This window comes from Chelonia mydas, chromosome 24 (assembly GCF_015237465.2).
Source record: "Chelonia mydas isolate rCheMyd1 chromosome 24, rCheMyd1.pri.v2, whole genome shotgun sequence".
Classification (NCBI taxonomy): domain Eukaryota; kingdom Metazoa; phylum Chordata; order Testudines; family Cheloniidae; genus Chelonia; species Chelonia mydas.
The window spans coordinates 133922-158642 of record NC_051264.2 but is presented as its reverse complement, the minus strand read 5'-3'; the positions used below and the strand labels follow the sequence as shown (position 1 = coordinate 158642).

At 43.1% G+C, this 24721-nt stretch overlaps 1 protein-coding gene across 13 annotated transcripts in view; it reads right to left on the bottom strand.

Annotated features, from left to right (window-relative positions):
• Nucleotides 1-24721, bottom strand: part of LOC102944330 (GON-4-like protein) — a 48064-nt gene that overhangs the window by 12888 nt on the left and 10455 nt on the right. For 8 of the 13 annotated variants that reach the window (XM_037883321.2, XM_037883320.2, XM_037883319.1 and 5 more), the window contains exons 9-23: nucleotides 23802-23921; nucleotides 22266-22436; nucleotides 21099-21291; nucleotides 19488-19589; nucleotides 18672-18718; nucleotides 17832-17935; nucleotides 14966-15164; nucleotides 12300-12386; nucleotides 11124-11295; nucleotides 10150-10294; nucleotides 9451-9706; nucleotides 8737-8853; nucleotides 6168-7916; nucleotides 4598-4859; nucleotides 198-379 (exon numbers count right to left, since the gene is read on the bottom strand). In XM_037883321.2, the coding sequence (XP_037739249.1) occupies nucleotides 198-379; nucleotides 4598-4859; nucleotides 6168-7916; nucleotides 8737-8853; nucleotides 9451-9706; nucleotides 10150-10294; nucleotides 11124-11295; nucleotides 12300-12386; nucleotides 14966-15164; nucleotides 17832-17935; nucleotides 18672-18718; nucleotides 19488-19589; nucleotides 21099-21291; nucleotides 22266-22436; nucleotides 23802-23921 (3906 nt within the window). The remainder of the gene's footprint in view (nucleotides 1-197; nucleotides 380-4597; nucleotides 4860-6167; nucleotides 7917-8736; nucleotides 8854-9450; nucleotides 9707-10149; nucleotides 10295-11123; nucleotides 11296-12299; nucleotides 12387-14965; nucleotides 15165-17831; nucleotides 17936-18671; nucleotides 18719-19487; nucleotides 19590-21098; nucleotides 21292-22265; nucleotides 22437-23801; nucleotides 23922-24721) is intronic. The other 5 variants (XM_043534992.1, XM_007068088.3, XM_043534994.1 and 2 more) reach the window with 3 other exon arrangements.

Genomic DNA, 24721 nt, shown 5'->3' with positions numbered 1-24721 from the left:
CAAATTTTGGAAACACATCAGATCTGGATGGATTCTTCAGCTAAGTGGCTCAGGTGTTAATTCTGTTACAGAGGAACCATTTATCAGGAAATGGTAACTGGAAATGCCAGAAATTTGATTATTTTTATTTTAATAGACATACAAGACTCACATTCTGTCTGAGGACAAAGCTCTAACGTCAGCCTGTTCGTTCTTACCCTGTTCAGATAGGCCTGTGCAAATGCCAAATCCTTCTGTTCCCGGAGAGGGTCTCTCGCCAGAATCTCTTCATCATACAGCAGCAGCAACTTGGAGGTGTCTTTGCTGGCACGAGTCCGTCCCCTCTTATTCCTGGCTCTGTGGGCGTTCCTGTTTTTCCCAGGCACTTTGGCATTCTCATCTGAAAGCACAGTCCCCATGCAAATTCCTCATTCCAGGGAAATGCAAAACCCATTGAGGTTGGTGCTGTGGACCGTGCTGATTGCCAGGAAAGGGTTCCCTTCCTTTTATTCATCATTAGGCCCTGACCCCCAGGCATACTCCTGTCCTGCCAGAGCAAGGAGTGTGTTTGTGGATCATATAAGCTCCCCTTTATTTTGTGGGAGACCACAGAAAATGAATGTAAAGAGAAAAGTGAATTTTGTATTATACATTTTACTGAGTATCCTCATCCCACTGAGTCAGCAGAACCGATTTCTTCTCTAGAGTGTGGAAACACTTGCCTCATTTTCATGGTCACTGAATCCCTTCCAAACTTACAGCTCAAACACACCCAGTTAGCAGAGACCATGAGATAAAGACCAGTCCAAGGCTTTGATGGGGAGACTGAATGAACAGAGTACATCTGATCCGTGTTACTAATATGCCTCACAGTCTCATATTTTGGAGAGTTAGGGCACAGCAGAGCTCGTATCACAAGGGATAAAGAGTAGGAAAGATGCTTCAGTGGTGAGGGCACTAGCCTAGGATTTAGGAGAGACAGATTCAGTTTCCTGTGTGATCTTGGACAAGTCACTTAACCTCTCTGTGGCTCATTCCCCATCGGTAAAAGGGAAATAAGAACACTTCCATACTTCACAGGAGTGTCATGAGGATAACTACATTAAAGATTGTGAAGCACTGAGATCCTCTGATGAAAAGCTCTATATAAAATCTAGGTATTATTAATTATTATTATTATTAATGAGGGTCTAGGTCTCTGCCTCTTCCTGGGCCTGCTTCACAATCTGGGAAGGCGCAGTCTGCTTTTGGAAAACAAATTAAAAAAAAAAGCCAGAAGATCACAGATCTGCTGGATTTATGATTATTTTCAGCATCACTAGCTTTATCTTCCTCCCCATTCCTAAACCCTGTGTTTCTGAGTCCTGCTTACTGACTTCACTTACACGGGGATTTTTTTAGTCTTGTTAGCAGGTTCTGATGTGTTGCTAACATATCTGGATTCTATTCTGAATCTCACAGAACAAGCAGCTCCATTCTGACTTCAGAATCTTTATTATCAGTGATGTCTGATGAAGAAAGAATCCCAATGGTTTTTCAATTCCCAGGTTGAGCCACCGGAAAACTCATCTTATGACCTGTACATTCAAACAGTATGACATATAAAGGCCAGAAAGAGACCATGGAACCCCACAATCTCATTTACGCAGTCACTTTTCAGAGTATAACTGCACGGCAAGTGGATGGATAGGAGGGGACTGCAGAAGGGCCCAGGCACTGCGAGGGAACTGTTTTTATAGACTCTTGTTTTTCAAAGCCTCTTTTCCAAAATCAAGACAACACTGTTAAACCATGAGGAAATTACACACTTGTTGTTTTGGTGCAGCAAACCAGTTCTGTCGTCCCCATCCCTGCCGTGACAGTCTGTACCCCTATGTTCACCCCTTTTACAAGACTATGATAAATTTTGTACAAAGTATACCTTGTGAGGTACCGTTTGAAAACTCAAATTGCTGATCATTATTGTCCTGGTAAAATACATGTGGTAACATTGTACGTAAAGTTATAAAAATCTACTCTATGACATTACTAATACATGTTCCAAGTTTAGAAAAGCAGCCACAAACCAGTTCCTCAGAGACAAAAGGCAAACTGATGCCTCAGCCAGGTGTCAACAAAATCAAATGGATCACCACCTGGTTAAGTGTTGCCAACTTAGCTACTTTGTCACTAGATTTAGTGACTTCCTAGTGAAGAAATAAGGGTCAAAGTAACCAGTGACAAATCTAGCAACTTTCACTGCTGATTACAGTGACATTCAGAGAAAAAAGTCACCAACATACATGGTCAAAAAATCATTCACAAGCAGCTCAATGTTAATAAAATCCATTCCATGCTCTTACTACATTCTGTTGCACACCAAGTCAATCTCATTATGTCTCAATTGAGCATGTCCTCAGAAGGAATCACATTCCAGGGCTTCTTGGGCTGAGATCACTAAAATCTGCAGGCAAGGAAAAGAAGTTGGTGGAGGCTAATTAAATACTTTACTAAAGCCAGGTGCACTTTGGAGAGAGCAGCACATTAGCCAGGGCTTGTTTCTACCCAAATGTGTTTTCTCACTGCTCCATAGTAGGATAAAAGGTGTAGCTAGCTTGATTTTGGCTCCTCTTTACTCCTTCCCCTGGGTTGGCCTAGGGTTAGCTGCCCAGCTATTACATTTGATCCCACTACGGAGCAGCAAGAAAGAACACATTTGGATAAAAACAAACCCTGGCTAACGTGCTGCTCTGAAAAGTGCACCTGGCTTTAGCAAAGTATTTAATTAGCCTGCAGATTATAGTGATCTCAGCCCAAGAAGCCTTGGAATGAGATTCCTTCTGAGGACATGCTCAATTGAGATGTAATGAGATTGACTTGATGTGCAACTGAATGTCGTAAGAAGAGCATAAAATGGGTTTTATTAACACTACTGAGCTGCTTGTGAATGATTTTGTAACTATACTCACCTGGGCACGTGCACACACACACGCACTATATAGATAGATAGATATAGATAGATATTGTGACAAAGTTCCTCCTCTGCCTTGGTGGGTCCTGTGCTTATTGGCAGCTTTTCTCGCCTCAGAGGTTCACGGCAGCCCTCAGTTTAGCCACTTTCATGGCTCAAATCTGCCGTTCACTCAGTTAGCCTCAACACTGACCAGCATGGGGAAAGGAAGAAGAACAATCCCCACAGTCTCTGCTGATCCACCTAGTGGATCGGGGAACAGGCCAGAGACCTTCCCCTCTGGTGGAACCCACAGTCCAGTTCAACTCCTCCGGTATCAAGTAGGGAGTTGGGGGGATGGAGGGAACCCAGGCCTGCCCTCTACTCCAGGTTCCAGCCCAGGGCCCTGTGGATTGCAGCTGTCTACAGTGGCTCCTGTAACAGCTGCGTGACAGCTACAACTCCCTAGGCTACTTCCCCATGGCCTCCTCCCAACACCATCATTATTCTCACCACAGGACCTCCCTCCTGATGTCTGATAATGCTTCTATGTCTCACTCTCCCAGTAGTATGCCTTCTCACTCTCAGCTTCTTGCGCCTCTTGCTCCCAGCTCCTCACACACACCACAAACTGAAGCGAGCTCCTTTTTAAACCCAGGTGCCCTGATTAGCCTGCCTTAATTGATTCTAGCAGCTTCTTGATAGGCTGATTAGAACACCTGCAGCCAGTCTGCCTTGTTTCCTTAAAAGTTCCTGACTGTTCTGGAACCTTCCCTGTTACTTTACCCAGGGAAAAGGTATCTACTTAACCTGGGGCTGATATATCTGCCTTCTATCACTCTCCTGTAGTCATCTGGCCCAACCCTGTCACAATGTACACACACACACTCTGACGGTTCCAATCACCACTGACTTTGTCTCCTGAACCCCAGATGGAGATGACTGTCAAAGAAAAGAAGAAAGCATAAGAATGGGGAACAGATCCCACAAGTTATTCCTCCCTTTCTTTCTACCCATGGCAGCCACAACATCCGAGGAACAAAAACAGCTTTGGACTGAGGGAAGGATGCTGTCTGAAAGAAATTCAGCCAGTAAAACTGTTGAAGCATGTGGTGAGAGAGACTTTTGCTTCAAATTCACTTAGCTTGTTAAGATAGGTGTTAGTTACATTTTACTTTTATTTTCTTATAGCCAATTCTGACTTTTTATGCCTCATTACTTGTAATACTACAGAAAGATAGTTATTTTAAGTTAATAAACTTGTTTATTGTTTTATCTAAACCAGCGTCCTTGGACTGAAGTATCTGGGAAACTCCATTTAAGATAAGAGGATTTGTGCATATCATTTTCTATTAATAAAATGACAGATTTTATATGAGCTTGTGTTGCCTAGTAGAGGACTGTGCAGTACAAGATGCACAATTCTGGGAGAAGTCTGACTAGGCATTTGCTTGGTGTTGCTCCACAACTCTGTAACTCAAGAGTGGCTGGCCATAGCACTCATACAGTATAGCTGGGAGTAATTTACATGCTGGAGGCTGTGTATGAACAGACTAGGCGTGGTTACTCTCACAGTGAAGCAGTGTAAAAGACACCTCAGGTTGGAGAATTGAGGGGACACAGCTATTCAACAGTCCAGATTGTACCCTGAGTAATGTCACACCTCCATATAGAGGACAATTAACTCACCTGGTGGCATTCTGTTGGTTTCCACCTCTGGGGCAACCTTTGTAAAAGTGAAGGCAGATTTGGGTTCCTCTGCTGCATCTTCAGCTATCTCATCTGTCATTTCATCTTCTTTTTGCAAACTCTCCATTCCGTCTCCTTCTCCCTCCTCCTCCTCTTCCTCTTCCGGCTCTGAGTTCTCTTCCTGGGAATTCTCTTCCTCAGAATCTCCCTCCTGGCTCAGACGCCTCTCCGTTGCAAGCCAAGTCAGTTTTTCCATTGTCTCCTTTAGATCAAAACACCCAAAAATCTCTAGCCCTTGTATGCAATTCAACTACTACCTCATTTAATTGTAATCTTAACTACTAACCCCAGGTATCAGCTTAGTTCTTGCCAACTAATGATTAACATATTTAACAGTAAAAAGAAAAGGAGTACTTGTGGCACCTTAGAGACTAACCAATTTATTTGAGCATAAGCTTTCGTGAGCAACAGCTCACTTCATCGGATGCATAAAGTGGAAAATAGTGAGGATGTTTTTATACACACAGACCATGAAAAAATGGGCGTTTATCACTACAAAAGGTTTTCTCTCCCCACCCCCCACTCTCCCGCTGGTACTAGCTTATCTAAAGTGATCACTCTCCTTACAATGAGTATGATAATCAAGGTGGGCCATTTCCAGCACAAATCCAGGGTTTAACCAGAAGGTCTGTGGAACCGGGGGGGGGGGGTCTGAAGGAATAAACAAGGGGAAATAGGTTACTTTTTATAATGACTCAACCACTCCCAGTCTCTATTCAAGCCTAAGTTAATTGTATCCAATTTGCAAATTAATTCTAATTCAGCAGTCTCTCATTGGAGTCTGTTTCTGAAGTTTTTCTGTTGTAATATCCCAACTTTCATGTCTGTAATCGCGTGACCAGAGAGATTGAAGTGTTCTCCGACTGGTTTATGAATGTTATAGTTCTTGACATCTGATTTGTGTCCATTTATTCTTTTACGTAGAGACTGTCCAGTTTGACCAAATCTCTGTAGCTCACGAAAGCTTATGCTCAAATAAATTGGTTAGTCTCTAAGGTGCCACAAGTACTCCTTTTCTTTTTGCAAATACAGACTAACACAGGTGTTACTCTGAAACCACATTTAACAGTGACATGCGATACTATCTAACCCAAGAACTGGAGCTGCCAGCTTCCACATGGCTGCTAAAATCAAAGTAATCTGACATTCATTTATAAGCGTGAAACTGTGCATTTATTTCTTTGGTAGGATTTTGTCTATTTATTATGCTTGTTTGAATTACTTTATCCTGAGGAACTCATTACAAATAATTTCTGCAAGGTGCGCAGAACAAACAAGGACCAAGCTCAGCTGAGGAAGCCCTTACAACTCCAGAAGAATTGAAACCTGGCCATTTGCAATTTATGCTCCTAACCTAGTCTCTAAGCTCCTCAGGACAGGAGTTGGTCCCTTAATTTTTCATGTGCCATGGACACTCTTGGCACCATATAAATTCACAATGAGATGGTTCTTACAAAGTGTGGCTTTATCTCATTTGCAGAATTCATTATCTAGGCTACTATGCTTTTACCTGAAGTTCTGGCACAGAAAGCACGGACTCTTCTGATGCTGATGACATTTCTTCTTCATCCTCCTCATCTTGAGTAAAATCATCGAAATCCTCCTCCTCTTCCTCTTCTTGTCCATCCTTCTCTCCCACTGCTTCAGGGCCAGCTGGTGTCCCTACAGACTGACCATCCACACTGCATGAGTCCTCTGGTTTCCCCAATGGACTACTAAACTCTGCATCAACATCCGTTGAGTGAGAGGCATTCTTGGAAGACTCATTGCTCATTTCCACCCCAGCTGTATCAATGTCTTCCAACTGCTGCTCATCCTGGGTGGGTGCCTCCACATCTCGTCCTTTCTCCTGTCCCTTCTCCTGATGGGACGTGCACTCTTTTTTAATTTCCTTCTGTTCACTCAGATGCTCAGATGTGATCTCCATGTCCAGCTCTTGCCCTAGATCCAGTATGAACTCCTCCTTTATTTCAGCATTCAAGTTTTTCTTCTCTTGTGTTGGGTTTGTTTCTTCAAGGGCATCACTGGGATCTTCAGGTTCAGTTTTCACTGTTTCTCCTAAATCCTCCAAATGAGGTAAGAGGTCCATGGGTAATGGCTCCAAGGCCTTCTTCTCCACTGTCTCCACAACTATCCAACTATAGCACTCACTCTCTTTAACCTTCTCCTGGCTGTCATTGTCTGGAGTAGCAGGACCTGTGCTATGTTCCTTCTTGGGGGAGATGGCAGAACATGAAGAGTAAAGTTCTTGGGGTTCCACTTTAGGCTCAGCTATAGGGTAAGAATTTTCATCATTTACAGCAAGACAGGAAGTGACTGGATTCAACTGCTCTTTGTCTTCAGCCGTTGATGAAGCAGGAAGACCTACAGAGTTAGGAGAGGCTATCAAGGGAGGAATGGAAGAGGACACTAGAGGCTGGTTTAATGGGCATGGGAAGGTGGTGGGATTTACCAACAAAGTTGTAATTGGAATAGCCTGAGTGCCCCTGCCAACTGTTGTGTTTACGGGATGAATCATATTGCAGCCATTGCCAATACTAACCACTTTCACTGCAGCAGCAGGTACTGTAAAGATGACAGGGGCTGGATGGATCAAAGGGGCAGCCTTTATCAAAGGGGTGGATTTTGTTCCTTTTTTCTTTTGGTATCCCCTGCGGACACAAGGTTTGCGGATTTTTGATGCAGTCAACGTTGGCAGCATTTTTGTCTGAAAAGTCACAGGTGTTGAGGATACTAGTGCTGGTGGTACAGCAGCTGGAAGAGAAGTTCTGGAATCAGACTGTAAAGTAGAGAGCACGCTTTGAAATTCAAAGCAATCGCCACTTCCTACTGCTGACGGGATGTTCAAATGCTGCATTCCTGGCACAGTCTGCATAATTGTAGCTGGCTGGATTAACCGGGGAATTTGAACCACAACTTTGCTAGGAGGAGCTTCTGATTGGGGTAACTTTACAGCAGCTTTCTGAATATTAATAGTGTTGGCACTCGGCTGCAGACCAGGACTCGGTCGAATGAGTAGGGGCTTCAGGGCTGCAGACCCCTGCCGCCTCCAAGCTCTCCTGGAGAAACGGTTGGCAAGGGGCTTCAGTGTCAGCACTATTCCTTTGGGCATGAGCAGAGGGTATTTTTCATCACATTGTGATTCCAAAGTTTCTTTTTCTGTCCTCAAAAGAGCAGATTCTGCACTGGGTGAACCTGCTGCCTCCCCAGCATCTTCTGCTAATTGCTTCAGCTCCCTCTGAATGGAGGACAAACTTGCCTGCAGGAGACAAGAACTTCAGTTATTTAGGTCCCCTGACCCTTACCACCTTCAGGCAACACAGAAAACATTATTCCAGAGCAGGAGGCAGTGACTTATTTTGATTCACTTTGTGAATAAGTATATTTTATTTACTGCCCACTGTTCACTAGTTTTACTTGAAAGTCTCCAACAAGGTTGTTTTTTTGTTTGTAAACGCTGACAGAATATGATGATCTGGAAGGAGCAATGTGATCACAAAGTTCATGACCCTGATGTGTCTCTTCCAAACTGGTTTGTAAAGACTCTCTTAGCAAGAGTCAAGTGTCATCAATTCCCCAATAGGATGGTCATGTGATGAAACCCTGAACTGGGTCTTGGGGGATCTGGGTCCAATTCTTGGCTCTGCTACATACTTCCAGTGTGACCTTGGCAAGTCAGTTAATTTCTTTGTGCTTTGGTTCATCCCTTACACACAAGGGGTTGTGAGGAAAAAATAATGGTTGAGAGGCATTTAGGTACTACAGGCACAAGGGCCCCGTAACAGGAGAGGACATCATTCAAATCCCAAATCTGCACTTTATTCCCAGGGCAACAGGCCCACAATGAGAACGTCTGTCTTTCAATAGGACTGTTTGATGCAGCGAGGAAGATAAATGCTGCCTGTAAGGTGGTGGCCAGCCTGCCCTGACATACAAACTGCAACCAGCAGCACCAGCGTCACACAGCCAATATTCTAACCAGCTGAATGAAACAGTTCAAGCCAACAGCACGAAAAGGTTAATCAGCTCTAGGGATAAGATGGTGGAAGCATGATGCTTCTAAACAGCAGGCACTGTACCTTCAGCCAGAATGGCAAATGCTGCTCTTCCCTCTCCACAGGGGGTTTGCACTCAGAAGGCTGGATCTCCTCACAACACTTGAACAAAATGGGCAATTGCTTTGTTCTTTTATAATACTGAGGAGAGAGGGGGGGTGGGGGGGAAGAGACCAAGGTCAGCAATCACCATCCTTGACTAGCCTAACTGCCAGTGATCGGAAACTTCTCTGGACAGTACACATTGGGAGTTCAAGTGATCCAGAATTACTCCTACACTGATGGAGTGTTGCTCAAATGTATAAATATTAAGAAATGGGAAGGAGGGCTGGACAAAATCTTATGTCCTTTTTGACTCATTTCTCTGGACAGATCATTGGTATAGCACATGTGCGCGCTCACTCTCTACTTCTGTACCGTATGCAAGTCTACTGGTAGGAAGCTCATTATTTCAGCATTATGTGAATTACAGTCGTATCAAGGTTCTCTGTAGTAGGTGCTGTGTTCTTGAAAGACAAGGCAGCAATCAGAGCAGTTGTAAAAGGTAAGTACAGAGGGTAGGGTTTCTGAAGAAGTCTTCATGCTTAGTGGAAGTGAGGTGTCATGGTCTATGAAGAAATGACAGTGCAGACCGAATGTAAACTCTTTGGGGAAGGAACTGTCTTCTATTATGTATGGGCATCACCTCTCACACATGTAAAATACAAATACATACAAACTATAGATTGTCTCACTTACTCTGATGATATTGTCAGGGGCACGGTTCATATTGAGGTTCTTGATTCGCACTGTCAGCTGGTGCGCAGTCTTTGCTGGCAGGAGATACTTGCTGATCAAAGGTTTAGGAAACTCTGTCCCTTCAAAGTGTTTCAGACCCAAAGCTAATAAACTGAAAGGAAAAATAATTCTGCCAGACAATGATTCAAACCAAAAGAAACTGTAAATGCTCTCAGCTTGTCCTTCACATCTGTTAACATCCCTGGAGCGTCTCAATCTGGTCATCCACAGCAACATGGAGAAGACAGAGTATGGAAATAAAACAGCTCAATCAACTGCTGAATGCTCAACATGGTTTAATCTAATGAAACAAATTGTTAACTACTCCAACACAGAACTTGACTGGAGACACATTAATAAATCAAGATGGGAAGTATGTTGGTTCAGGAACATCTCAACACACTCAGATTTGTCCCTCTGATCACCTTGGAGGTCAGTACACATACTGGCATGGAAAATCCACAGAAGACTAAATCTGTCTGGCCTACTGGGCTAAGAGCAATTTTTCTACGGCTGGGAACAAAGGGCCAAAGTTGCTATCTGATGGCGCTGTTCCAGAATGTCCAGATGTCCCGTCAGCTGGCTACAGCACTCTACTTTTTCGCCCAGGGAAAGATGCCCCATTTGCATTTATTTTACACCCTAACATTGAACACCTACTTGTCCTCTGCCTTTGTGAAGATAATCTTGTTCTGTGGGGCTTTTGCCTTCAGGGAGCAAATTGGTAACAGCTCTGGGTACATAAAGACTTTTCTCGTTGCCAGAATCCATGCCACTTGCTTTGGAAGACAGGGGAATTCATTTGCTGTGAAAAGAATCCACAGATCAGCACAAGCTGATGAACCTCACAAGTGTAGATGCTCAAATTCTGAAACTCACCATTACTTTATTGGAAAAGCTATGGTCCCCATAACTTCTGCTGTGAAAGCAGTACAGGCTGGGGTAATTTTTTCCATACAAACCTTTGGACTTTGGTTTAGAACACAAGAAACTAAAACTAAGAATTTATTCTGGCCCAGCAAAAGTTACTTTTCTTTTTGATTTCCCCACAGAATTATGTACACAATATCTGCTCTGTGGAAGGATGGAGCAGATCCATTTGACTCTAATCACTGAATGGCTCCATTTGACTCCAAACTGCCTATCATTTGGCTAAGACAAAATCATGACAAAAATTTCCAAAACAATCCATTCAGAATGCTTTTTAATTTTACAATTTCACAGTTCAAGTCCCTAGTCTTGTTAGTAGAACCATCTCAACCAAAAGAAAATGTCTGATGTATCATTCAAACCACTGGAACTAATTTTTCCAATCTATTGTTACTTTCCTGATGGATTTCCAAAGCTTGAAACATCTGCAAACATATCATGCATTCCAGACTACCAAGCTAAGCAATCTTGTACAAATCCCTATGATGTGGGCTTACTGTGTCACATTTTCATGGCTTAAGTAGCAAAAGACAGGCAATAATACTGAGGTCATTGCTTAAAGACATGTTAGAAACAATGCTGCAAAATAATGCTAAATTCCATTTCAAATCATAGCAAAAAATCTGGAATCCATCTCATTTGAGGGGAGGGCATCACCAAAAAGGCTATTAGTACCCTACAAACCTGCCCCTTCAGCTACATACCACTCTTCTTCACAGTTTTGCGAGGGCTCCAATCATCTTTGACCTGGGCACGAAAGTCTTCAATGAGCTGCAACGCTCCCTTCAAGTTACATGGTTGGAACACTGTTTGAAACTTGGGATGGAACTGCTGACGAAGGAGCATGGAACTGTGAGCAAAGTTACTCAGCTCAGTCTGAGGAGTCAAATACAGAGGAGATAAAGGGACTTGCTTTCAGTGTAAATAAGAACTTATGTATCTAGAAGAAGTCATTCAGAAAGCAAACTTGCCAGATAGGAGGCAGAAAAAGTTTCAGTTATTATCAACCCTGCTTCTGAGAGATACCAAGCCATGGGACACAATTGATTACATTTATTCTACTCTGAGCCTATAAAGCCCCAGCTCTGCTGTGAGTTATTACTCCCCCATTCCCATGCAGAACCATTAACGATCACAGAGCATTCACAGAAATTGTTCTAAGAATGACCTTTTCAAGCTTTGTTTTTAATCCTTCAAAAAAAAAAAAAAAATACAAAAAGCATGCCAACACAGACCACTGTGTTATTGCCATTACACACAGTTACACACTCATTCGGTAAGCAATTGATCAAGCATTAGTATGTAGATGATACTATCATTTTAAACAAATGTTAAGGAAATCTCTCTCAGCTGAATGAAGTCAGATTTTGTTTTTTTAAGCTTTGCAGGGCATTCCCACTAGCCACCCACTCTCACTGGAATTTTTTGTACTTCCCTCAGCAAATGCCCACACAGGCTTCAGACAAGTATAGCATAGGCATTAGCTGAACAAGCTTCTCTCACCCAAGGCTTGAATTCCAACCTGCAGCAGTCCTGCTAATCCCACCCTAGTCCTCTCTAGAGCAAGGACTGTCTGTAGTGTCAGACTGGATGGAGGTTTGTGTTAAAACTAACCAGAAAGCAAAACTAATTTTTACCTAAACTAGCCCAATGTTAGTGCACCAGCTCACTGCACTAACTAGGCTCTCCTCCTATGACAGCAAACTGTCTCTCACACAGTGCTGAACCATTTAGCAACAAAGGCAGCTGCAGCTACACAACAATGCCCCTCCTTCACTGCTCATTTTTGAAAATATAGACCAAGTCATCTTGATTAAGGACAATGGCAACCTTTATTTTTGTGACAGAATTATTGTATTTCTGACTAGCTAGATCCTTACCAGAAACATCCTCGTGGTGCTGGCCTCTGAACTCAGACTAGGGTTGGAGCTGGTGAGAAGGTGTATTTGAGTCAGGAGCTGGACATGCTGGAAGAACAGGTCAGGCAGATGAAGCTTTTCCAATACATTAAGACACTATAATATCCAAAAATACTGGAAAATATTCTAAAGCACCAATAGGCAGAGCAGGTTATATCTCCTGGGTCTCAAAATGAGTGTTGGCTACAGACGTACTTCAGCTAACAGAGCTTGAAAGAATTTTTAGTGCTGACATCTTAAGCAATTACCTTAAAAATACACAAGCACACACTAGTGACAACTACAGTTCAGAGACATTTCCACAGTAAGTGAAACCAGAAGTTAGAGACTTGATGCAGGAATCACTTGGGGAAATCCTGCAGTTTGCATTTGCAGGAAATTATCCTAGATGATCACAATGGTCCCTTCTGGCCCTAAACATTTATAAATCATTTAAACTAAAAACATGGTGGTTGAGAATATAAATGCACAAAAGTCAGGAAATTCAAAATTAGGGTTCCTAGAGCAATGTGAATGGGAACTCCTAGGAATTTTAAGCACAATATTTTGAAATTCTGCAAAATTCTGCATATTGTATTTGTCAAAATAACACAATATAATCATACCATTTTCAATTATTTTCGTAATTTATTTCAAAATACCTGTCAGCAAGCATGTCTGTGACAATACAGACAACAAAAAAGATCCAGGAAATGTTTTTTGACAAATAGATTCCTTACTAGGCATATTGGCACCTCTATATGGCTCCACCGAGCGAGAGGGACAGAGTCTCATACGCACGCCCAGCTCTGCCCCCGATCCAGGAATGGGGCAAGGAGGCTCAGCCCAGCAGGATCCAGGTGTGGGATGACAGGGTTCAGGTGAAGGTGGTTGGGGCTCAGCAGGGGGGGAATGGGTGTGGGGGATGGGACTCAGCACAGGGGTCATGGGGCTTGGTGGTCCAGGTGCAGCTAGTTGGGGCTCGGTGGGGTGGGGCTTTGAGTGGGGGGGGGGGGGCGCACGATCTGGATGCAAGGGGTGGTGCAGACAGGAGGGGCAGCTCACTGTATAGTGATCCCTTCCCCTGCAGCTGGGGAGTGGTGGGAACAGGAAGTGGAGCTGGGTGTGAAGCTTCCTGCAGTCAGGAACAGCCCATGCAGGAGAAGAGGTAGCCCTGTTCTCCCCCCAGCCCAGCCAGGACTAGCAGCTGCAGCCCAGCACCTGGTAGGAGCCACCAACCGGGGCACCCCCAGCCCTCCTTCCAGACACACCGCCATAGCAAGAGAGACAGAGACAGCCCAGCCCCAACCCCCGAGAGTGTGATTTACATCTCCCTGGCTGCTCCCAACACCCAGACCAGACATATGCCTCCCCCCTCATGTGAATTAGTTTTTCTGCAAGGAAAGCATAAAATCTGCAGGGGAGATTAATTCTGCACTTGTGCAATTGCACAAAATTCCCCCAAGAGTAAATGGGGCTATAACACACACTTTTAGTGCTCTGCATTACTGCTTCATATACCTATGCAAATATTATCCCAACACTATAGAAATTCTGGATGAACACATTTACATGAGCCCAACTGGAGTTCCAGATCTTAGTTTACTGCTGAAAAAATTAAAATGGTCACATACCACACATGTGAAACCCATGCTTACACAGCATGGCTCTCTCAAACCTGTGTGCTTCCACCAATAGAAGGGGACAGTCTGCTACTGGGTTTGAACTAATATATCTGGGCATATTCTGCTTGCACCGGGGGGGGTGCTCAACCCCCCCTTCTCCAGGCCTTGCCCCAGCTCCACCCCTGCCCCGCCCCCATTCCAATCCCTTCCCCAAATACCCACCCAGGCCCCGCCTCTTCCCCTGAGCACACCATGTTCCCGCTCCTCCCCTCTCCCTCCCGGAGCTTGCTATGCTGGGAGGTAGGCAGAGGAGCGGGGACGCAGCACACTCAGAGGAGGTGGTGGTGAGGTGGGGTGGGGAGAGGAGCTTGGCTGCTGGTGGGTGCAGAGCACCCACTAATTTTTCTCTGTGGATGCTCCAGCCCCGGAGCACCCACAGAGTTGGCGCCTAAGTATCTACTTCATCAAGAGGATCTTATGCTGATGACCCCATGCAGGGGTGCAGAGTCTCAAGGGAATGGTATGCAATTTTCAAGCAGAAAATGTGTCTCCCAGTCTGACAGCAAACCACAAAAAAACTGCTTTGACTATGGTCTTTCAACCAGTTGTGCACGCACTTTATAGTGAATGATTTCCAGCCAAAAGGATAATCTTTTCAGAAAGCTAGAAGGCCATAAAAATAGGGGTTTAGAATTAAATCATTGCTTCAACATAGTCAGATTAGAGCATGACTGCTACAGCTCTCTCACATCTAGTTAAGGAAGATGAATTCACCTCTTGGCAACCACTTCCCTTAGATGATTTTAATTCATTCCAGAAAGTGGTACCAGATTGTAGTGCACAGATCTGCTTCACTAATGTTGTGGTACCAGATTCCAGGGTACAAAATGTGTACCTTATTTCAACAGGAACTTGCTTGAGTGCTTCCTGTAGCACTGATGGTGCCACCATACTATGCAGTTGACAATGAAGATGTGATAAAATGGTGTAGTATTTGTGTTTGATAATTAGTACATCTCTTACCTGCTGCATTTGCTGATGTAGCCTCTTTCTCTGCCCCATGTCCAAAACTAGGGTCTGAAGTGGCTTCTCAATTTGAGGTTTTGACCTCTCCATCTCCTGTGGCTGCTTGGTCGAAGATTTCTTTATTCTCAGCTGTTCAAGCTGTTCCTTCACTGTCCGGTGCTGTTCATTCAGTAAGTTGGCCAGAGGCTCTTCAAATCTGTTTCAGATCAAGCAGACAGTATTATGCCAAGTCCATGACTTACAAAGCTCTTAATGACCTTGTGAATCAAGTAGATTTTACTTAGTTTCTGGAAAGCACAATTAAATATTAAAATTACATTTCTATAGCAACTTTCATCTCATAGTACCCTAAGTATTTTATAAACCTGGTGTTTACAAAAATCCCTTCACCCACCCCAGCAATGCTGCCTCTGCTGGAGTGGGGCACAGCACCTATTCATTCAACAGTCCAAAGCAAAAGTTAATTTCCTGTCCTAAACTGTTAAGGCAAATCCTGTGTCCCATTAAAGCTATGAGAATTTAGAGAATCAATAGAATTACCTGAGGTAAAGTTTGGCCACCACACCAGGATTAATAATCCGGTTCTTGAGCAAAGTGTCATGGAATCTTTAATGACCACAAGCAGTCAGGGCTTTAGTTTTATGTCTGAATGCAGCATCTTCAGAAGCACTGTGCCACTCTAACATCACGTTGGGGTACTGGTAAGTTACAGAGTCAGATAAAAGCATTCCCTACTCAATCACCTGTATCATTTCCTGCATTTTTCTTGAAAGTAACTTACTCAAGTACTCAGATACCACTGTAATGGTCATCGTATAACAACCTAGATAAAACATAGCTAAAAAGAGATGATTCATTAACTAGACCAGACCCAAACTCATTTAGCTTGTGGGATTAAACAAAATCACAGCCCAAAGTATTATGGCTGCTGGCTATTACCATCATCAGTCCCAATGAGATCACTTGCAGCTCTCCAATGCTATGGACACACTCTGTAAATATTAATGATGTGCCCCTGAGTTCTACTCAGCAGGCTATTTCATTACACATTTGTTTCTGCTGCAGCAGAGAAGTAGTGTAAATATTCCTGTCATTGCAAACTGCTTTAAGTGTCAGCCTGCTTATGACAGAGCTCTATAGATAGCCCAATCAACACTCTCCCACCTCTGACCCAACTAGGATCAGCTCCACTTCCACAACAGACACAGCATGTGCGCTCAAAGCTAGTCACAATCAAGTCCCCTCTAAGACATTCACAATTCAAGATACTAAAAAGGAAGGAACCAATGGAACAAATAGGTGAAATTTTCCCACAAAATTACCTCCCTAAAGAAGTCCAGGAACCACACTATGTACAGATAATACCAGGGAAGAAGACACCAATTAGGAGGAGGACTTACCCCACCAACATGAAACGGACACAACTAAAGTGTGTATGGAGGGATACAGACAAGGGAAGTAAGCATGAAATACCCTTCACGCTAAGATTGTAGCTGGTCAAAGATTTCCGCACTCCCCTCCAGTACTGCTCATCTGGAGAGAACGGTGCAGACGCCCAGCAGTCATTTTAGCTCCCTTCCCAAACAGATACAGCTTAGTCTTGAGCTGAGCTGCCCCATAGACAAGGAGACTCTATTCAAACTGCAGTTCACATTCAGACCCCCAGTTACTGTTACCGTTTCAATAGTAAGCCACTATTTCTCAAAATAAATATTAACTAAGAACAAGAGAAGGATCATGACATCTGAAGCCGATCAGCTCTAAGTCACTGGCTAAAATTTAGCCCATGCTAGTAGTTATCAAAAAGGTGACATATGTTGCCCACAGCTGACAGTTGCTTCAGTCCCGTGCCCCTACACAGCTCTGCCAGTCCAACTCTTTCCTGACTAGCAGCATCCATCTGTTCAAGAAGTGATGTGCACTGGGAGATTTGCTAGGCAATGGCCAGTATAGTAGAACCTCAGAGTTACGAACTGACTGGTCAACCACACACCTCATTTAGAGCCAGAAGTACACAATCAGGCAGCAGCAGAGACCAAAAAAGAAAAGAAATACAGTACAGTACTGTGTTAAATGGAAACCACTAAAAAACTAAAGGGAAAGTTTAAAAAATGATTTGATAAGGTAAGAAAACTGTTTCTCTACTTAGTATCAGAGGGATAGCATGTTAGTCTGTATCCACAAAAACAATGAGGAGTCACCGGACTCCTCATTGTTTCTGCACTTGTTTCATTTAAATTAAGATGGTTAAAAGCAGCATTTTTATTCTACATAGTAAAGTTTCAATGCTGTAAAGTCAATGTTCAATTGTAAACTTCTGAAAGAACAGCCATAACGTTTTGTTCAGAGTTACGAACATTTCGGAGTTACGAACAACCTCCACTCCTGAGGGTTCATAACTCTGAGGTTCTACTGTACTTGAACAGCCCAGCTCCTCAACAGTGCCTTCATATTACCAAGAAAGCTGGAGGTAGTAAGTGAGCTCCTCCAGAGGAAGTTAAAAAAGCCGTCACCCTTCAGCTGTGTTGCTAGAATACAATCCAGGCCCTCAATGACCCCTCTTTTCTGAGGTCCACTGCCTTTCCTCCAATAAAAGCCACTATTATGCTCTCCTTCAGGGCACTGCCTCCTTCTTTCTGGCCCCCTCACTGAGGAGCACTGTCTGTATTGGCTCCCACCACGATGCCTACAAATTGCAGCAAATACACTGATGTATCAGGGAGTCATAGAGCAAAAGGGCCATGGACCCCATCGCCATCTGGATGGGATGTGTTTGGCTTCCATCTTCTTTCTGTTACATCTTATTTGACAGCTGGTTGCCCAGGCAGCCTCTGTAGCTCTTATTGAGGCCAGACAGTCATACCTAAGCACCTGTGGTGTGTTAAAATTCGGCCGTGACTCTGCAACAGTGTCCTCATCCTCTGGGCCTTCATCCTCCATGTTGGAGAAACCCATCTCATCCTGGAACTGATAGGAAATAAAGCTCAGCAGTTGTCAGGTGTATGAGGCTCTGTCTGAGGTTCAGGGAATTACTTTTCGTACCAAGGGGCTTTTGGCTCAGTATAAAATTAATCACAGTGGACCTATACTGATGCCATCAGCAGCAGACACACTCAGCCCCTTTGGGTCTTCACTGTGGTAAATGCTTTAGCTTCCTGACAGTTGCACATATATGACAGGACTCCTAAAAGGGAGTTTATGCTGAGACATCCAGTAAAGTCCCCTCTCTTTGGCTTATGATGGCACCTTCAGAAACCCTCTGTCAGTTCCAGGATAGAAAGACTCCCATATAATGTTAAAAGTCTCACTTAGACCTGGTGTACACTACAGAGTTAGGTCAACCTAAGGACATTTACATCAACCTAACTCTACAAGCGTCTACTCTAAAATGTAGCTCCCAACAATGTAATTCACCCACTACACTGACTTAACTCCACCTACACGAAAGGTGTCGCGCTTAGGTTAACGTATTTAGGTCCATGCTGCGTCAGTGTAGACACTGCATTGCGTACATCAACTTTTGCTGCCTTTCAGAAGCCGTCCCACAATGCCCACACTGACAGTTAAATTGGTGTAAGCATTCCTAGTGAGGACGCATACCACTGACACAAGGAGTGCAGTGTGGACACGCAAAAACTAATTACTGTGGTGGCTGTACGTCGATATAACTAAGGTCAACTTTAATTATATAGTATTGACTTGCCCTTACGGTCTCAAACAGCTCCTCCATCAGTTCATTTACTTCTTTCTCTGTAAGAGACAAGATAGGGTGCGTGAAGAAACAGTGATCCAGTAAGAAAAATTTCAGCAATTTTCAGGATTTCCTTTTCAGAAGATGACAAACGCTTGCAAACCTTCCAACACAAGTGGGAAGAAAGAGGACCCTCTCATATACTCTTACATTTTCTCTTTGTGATGGGGATCAGTCCTGAAGCATCCAAGTACAGCCTGCTTCTCAGCCACTCCATCCTAATCCCCCATGTATGCCAGAAGGGCTTCACCTCCTTGATCTGTGACTTAAGCAATCAGCTCCCCACAACTGTGGTCACAAGGTTTTCATCCACATGCAAGCTGCTATTTCTCCCCACATGCTCTTTATGTGCCTAATGATGCAGCTCTGACCCCACTTCACAGCTGAAGGCCTGAGCACAACAGTAAAGTCCTTCAGTGCAACCCTTTCTAACCTCTTTAACGCCCACACCAGATCCACAGAGTATCTTGGCTAGAGTCTCATTTTGTCTACAACAGAACTCAAAATAAATAAGTCGCTGTACCTGATGGCAGTGAAATGGTAATGCTGCACCACTAGCCAGATGCATTCGTGCATTTATGGGGAGTTATTACTATACAGAGGAGCTGGTGAAGTTAACAGCATGGGGGGGTCGGTTCTATTTTTTTTTTTTAAATTACATCTGCCTTGCAAAACCTTTGCAACAAACACTGAAGTTTTCAATTTGGATCAACAATTCTAACAGAAGCAGTACTGAAGGAGCTGAGCTTAGGTTATAACAGTACTTACTGGTGATTCTCACAGCACGATCATTCCTGAAGTCTTCTGTGTCTGGTTCATCCAGATCTTCCAGGAAGTTATACTCAGGGTCATCATCATCATCTGCCTCATCTAACAAAATAAATGTTTGAAACATTTTTTTTTCATAATCAGACTGTAAGGGAGACCGTGCTAATGGCAACCTAGGGAGAAACACTGGGCTTACTGGCTATCCTGCCAGACAGAAGCAGGACTTGAGTTAGTGTTAGCAATTGAGCAAACTGGAACCCTGTTAAAACTATGATAGCAATAACAAAACTATCTTCCTTTCAATCTGCGCTTGTAGCACCCTCTTTTCTTTCCCTAGTATTTTAACCATTCCTGTTTAGTAAGGAGAGTCTCATTTTCCACTGGCTGTAATTTGTATCATCTAAATTTGTGCAAAGTGAGTGTATAATGCCACTATTCTAATCAGTGTGTTTTACACCCCCTGTGAACAGGTGTAAGTGCTGACACAAAAGGCAAGACAGAGAATCAACTGCTGAATTATTTTCTTGGTTTTTTTAAGAGCATAAACCATGATAGTAAATACAACGTGGTGCCCCTCACACATAAAAACACCACATTGATAAATAAACTCAAGATGTGCCCTATACTGCGCTTTGCAAGTTAGACCCTATTACAACAAGAAACAGGCCCAACTGTATTTTCTGATCATAGACTATCAGGGTTGGAAGTCCCCTCAGGAGGTCATCTAGTCCAACCCTCTGCTGAAAGCAGGACCAACCCCAACTAAACCATCCCAGCCAGGGCTTTGTGAAGCCTGACCTTAAAAACTTCAAAGGGAGGAGATTCCAGTGCTTCACCACCCTCCTAGTGAAAAAGTTTTTCCTAATATCCAACTTAAACCTCCCCCACTGCAACTTGAAACCATTACTCCTCGTTCTGTCATCTGGTACCACTGAGAACAGTCTAGAGCCATCCTCTTTGGAACCCCCTTTCAGGTAGTTGAAAGCAGCTATCAAATCCCCCTCATTCTTTTCTTCCGCAGACTAAACAATCCCAATTCCCTCAGCCTCTCCTCATAAGTCATGTGTTCCAGTCCCCTAATCATTTTTGTTGCCCTCCGCTGGACGTTTTCCAATTTTTTCACATCCTTCTTGTAGTGTGGGGCCCAAAACTGGACACAGTACTCCAAATGAGGCCTCACCAATGTTGAATAGAGGGGAATGATCACGTCCCTCGATCTGCTGGCAATGCCCCTACTTATACATCCCAAAATGCCATTGGACTTCTTGGCAACAAGGACACACTGTTGACTCATATCCAGCTTCTCGTCCACTGTCACCCCTAGGTCCTTTTCTGCAGAACTGCTGCCTAGCCATTCAGTCCCTAGTCTGTAGCGGTGCATGGGATTCTTCCATCCTAAGTGCAGGACTCAGCACTTGTCCTTGTTGAACCTCATCAGATTTCTTTTGGCCCAATCCTCTAATTTGTCTAGGTCCCTCTGTATCCTATCCCTACCCTCCAGCATATCTACCTCTCCTCCCAGTTTAGTGTCATCTGCAAACTTGCTGAGGGTGCAATCTACGCCATCCTCCAGATCATTAATGAAGATATTGAACAAAATCGGCTGCATACCTTCACTCTCCACATCATCATTCATAAGTCCCCCAAGCCACCTTTTCCAGTCTTCATCATCTGCAGTATTTGGGTCATACATGTCTGGTGTGATATCTGGGGCACGGAGCTCAGCCTCCAATTGACCAAGAGGAACATCCTTCAAGGGTCTCTTTGATCGGGTGCGGAAAGCAATGAGGCTATCATCCAGAGACTGAAACACGGAGAGAAAGCACAATGGAATCACAGCCGCCCCATTATTCTTCTAATTTCTTTGATGTCAGGCATTTCAGTGCAGCCAAAAAACCAACAAACCTGACACCAAAAAAATCTGATTCTTGCCACAAAAAGATTTGTTACTTTGTTGTTCCTTTCAAGTGTAACATTTAATTAATCTGTAGATATTACACTAACATCACTTAAAAATATCTTTTCAACCTGCACCTCATTCAAACCTATTGCCTTAAGAGCTTTCTCCCCCTTCAGTATTTTACTCTTTAGCAGTTGGGTTTATCCTGTCCATCCCCACTGCTAAGTTTTCATCACAACAGCTCCTTTCCAAGACAGGAGCCAGACAGAACAACTTCTACTAGAGTCTGTATCATTGCAGCTCCATAGATTCACTGAAATACAATCATTAACCCACTACATCAGCCTCTTAGGTCTCTTGCTCTCAGTTTTACAGTGTACTGCTTCCCTGCTGAGCCACAGGGTCACCTAAAGGGAGCAATTTACACTATCAGCTTAAATTTGGCAAGTGTTACGTTTTGTAAAAACAAGATTTATAAAATACACCACCAAAAGAAACATTTCAAACAATGTAAAAATTCCAAACACTTTAGAAAGAAACATTCTCCTGCAATGTTTTAAAACCTGAGCAACACAACACAAAGAATACAAATGTGAAACTGATGGAATTGATTTTCATTTATTCAAGCTGAGAGAAATGCAGAGAGTAAACAAGGGCATAAATAAGGAAAATTAATTGATGTAATTAATGTAAGACTGTAATGTAAGAATCTTAAAGTGTTAGCAATGTGCTTGATTGCAAAATTATTAAGTTGACAGCATGTAGAGGGACTCTGCAAACGGGTTTTAGACAGTACAGATCAAACAACCACCTTCCATCAACAATACTGTTATACTTGCACCACAGTGTCATTTTTGTAGCATCCCTATTCGCATTACCTGATAGGAATCCATGCACACTGGGCTGGAGGCCAGTTCCTCATCCACAGCATGCAGCTTCTCCATAAAAGTGCTATCCCTGCTTTGTTTCGGTTTAGGTGGTGGTGGAGGTCCCATGGGAACCACTTCAGCACTAATATGCCTAATAAGGGGTGTAGAAACCTTCTCCACCTAATCAAAAGAAGCCTTCATGTTAAAAATATTTTACTTAGGCCAGTCTCTCCAGGGCAGGGATTGTCTTTTTTCTGTTTGTATAATGCCTTACACAATCAGGTGCTACTGCAATACAAAATAAAACAGGGCATCACAGGGGGAAATGGACTCTCCAGATTCTGGTAGACTTGATTTTTAGCAAGCATAGTGGTGAGAATGTAACTATTCAGAGCTCTGCAGGAGAGGAGAAAATTTCAAAGATTTCAGTCTAATCAGTTCCCAAAATAATCAGCTCTAGAAGCATTTTAACTATATGAGATTAAATTAAATTGGTGATAGGAGACAGTGGCAGGGAGAAAGGGAGGAAGAGAAAAATCAGTACATTCACTGTGTTGCCTCTGATCCCATACACTGTGCCACAGGTGAAGAGTTAATAATTTCTTCTGACGAGAAGAGATAAGCAGCACTATATCCTTCCTGTTTACTGCAAGGAGCATCATTAAAAACAGAAAAACTAGGCTATTTGGGGATTGGGGGGTTATGTTGAATACCTAACTTCTAGAAAATACAGGCTCAAGAATAAAGTTTTCACTCTTTAGAAGCCAGGGAAAGCCAGACTCTTGCACATAGCACACAGCTTTCTCTGTTCTCATGATCACATATTCCCAACCTACAGTTGCATATGAGGGAATCAGACAAAATGAAGCTGTTAAAATCATGTTCCTTGCTCATCTCTTGAACACATCATCCCCCATTTTTTTTAATCCCTCCGCTAACTCTCTTCTTTACACCGAATCAAATGTAAGCTTCTTCTCCTAATCTTCACAGCTCTTCCCAACTCTCCAACTTTCTACTTATCCATTATGTATCTCTTATCGCATCACCCACCTCCCCCATTCACATTCCTCCACCTGCAATACCATCTTTGGCAGTCCACAGCCACCACAAACTTTTGGTACTTTTTTCCACACTACTCCTTATTCATGGAGATTCGCCCTGCACTGATGCATAAGGTTGCTAATCTCTCCAAGGCCCAGTTCTGTCTCAACGCCTACAAGAAATCACCCAATGTTTAATGGCTCAGCTGAGGTGCAGTTGGAGGAGTAGCGTACATATATGTAACTAGAAAATATATATAAAGTTGCATATATTTTAACTGTCTCCCTCTCTCCGATTCTTTGTAAACTGCTGTGCATACACTATAAGCTCTTTGGGCATGGGTTGCATCCACCTCTTTGTATAGCACCCATAACAATGGGACACTGAGTCAAATCAGCACCCGAGTGCTACCATAATATAAATGTTATCAGCATTTATTATGGGTTTCTCACTGGTGACTTAGAATGAAAGACTGAAGCTATTTCAGAAAGATGTGAACTGTACCTCAGATAGGGTTGCTCCCTCTTCATCTGTCTCTATCATATCTGATGATCGCCTTGTCCTAGACCGCTTTGCTCCCCGAGGAGAAGAGGCAGTGCTCTCAACATCACTTTCCAACAAGCTCTATAGAACAACAGAACAGCAAAACACAGTCAAGTAATTTTGCAATCACTAACATCATTTTCATAAATGATCTGGAGAAAGGGGTAAACAGTGAGATGGCAAAGTTTGCAGATGATACTAAACTGCTCAAGATAGTTAAGACCAAAGCAGACCCTCTGAAGAACTTCAAAAAGATCTCACAAAACTAAGTGATTGGGCAACAAAATGGCAAATGAAATTTAATGTGGATAAATATAAAGTAATGCACACTGGAAAAAATAACCCCAATTATACATACAATATGATGGGGGCTAATTTAGCTACAACAAATCAGGAGAAAGATCTTGGGAGTCATCGTTGATAGTTCTCTGAAGATGATCACGCAGTGTGCAGCAGCAGTCAAACAAGCAAACAGGATGTTAAGAATCATTAAAAAAGGGATAGAGAATAAGACGGAGAATATCTTATTGCCCTTCTATAAATCCATGGTACGCCTACATCTTGAATACTGCATACAGATGTGGTCTCCTCATCTCAAAAAAGATATACTGGCATTAGAAAAAGGTTCAAAAAAGGGCAACTAAAATGATTAGGGGTTTGGAACGCATCCTATATGAGGAGAGATTAAAGAGGCTAGGACTTTTCAGCTTGGAAAAGAGGAGACTAAGGGGGGATATGATAGAGGTATATAAAATCATGAGTGGTGTGGAGAAGTGAAGAAGGAAAAGTTATTTACTTGTTCCCATAATAGAAGAACTAGGGGCCACCAAATGAAATTAATGGGTAGCATGTTTAAAACAAATAAAAGGAAGTTATTCTTC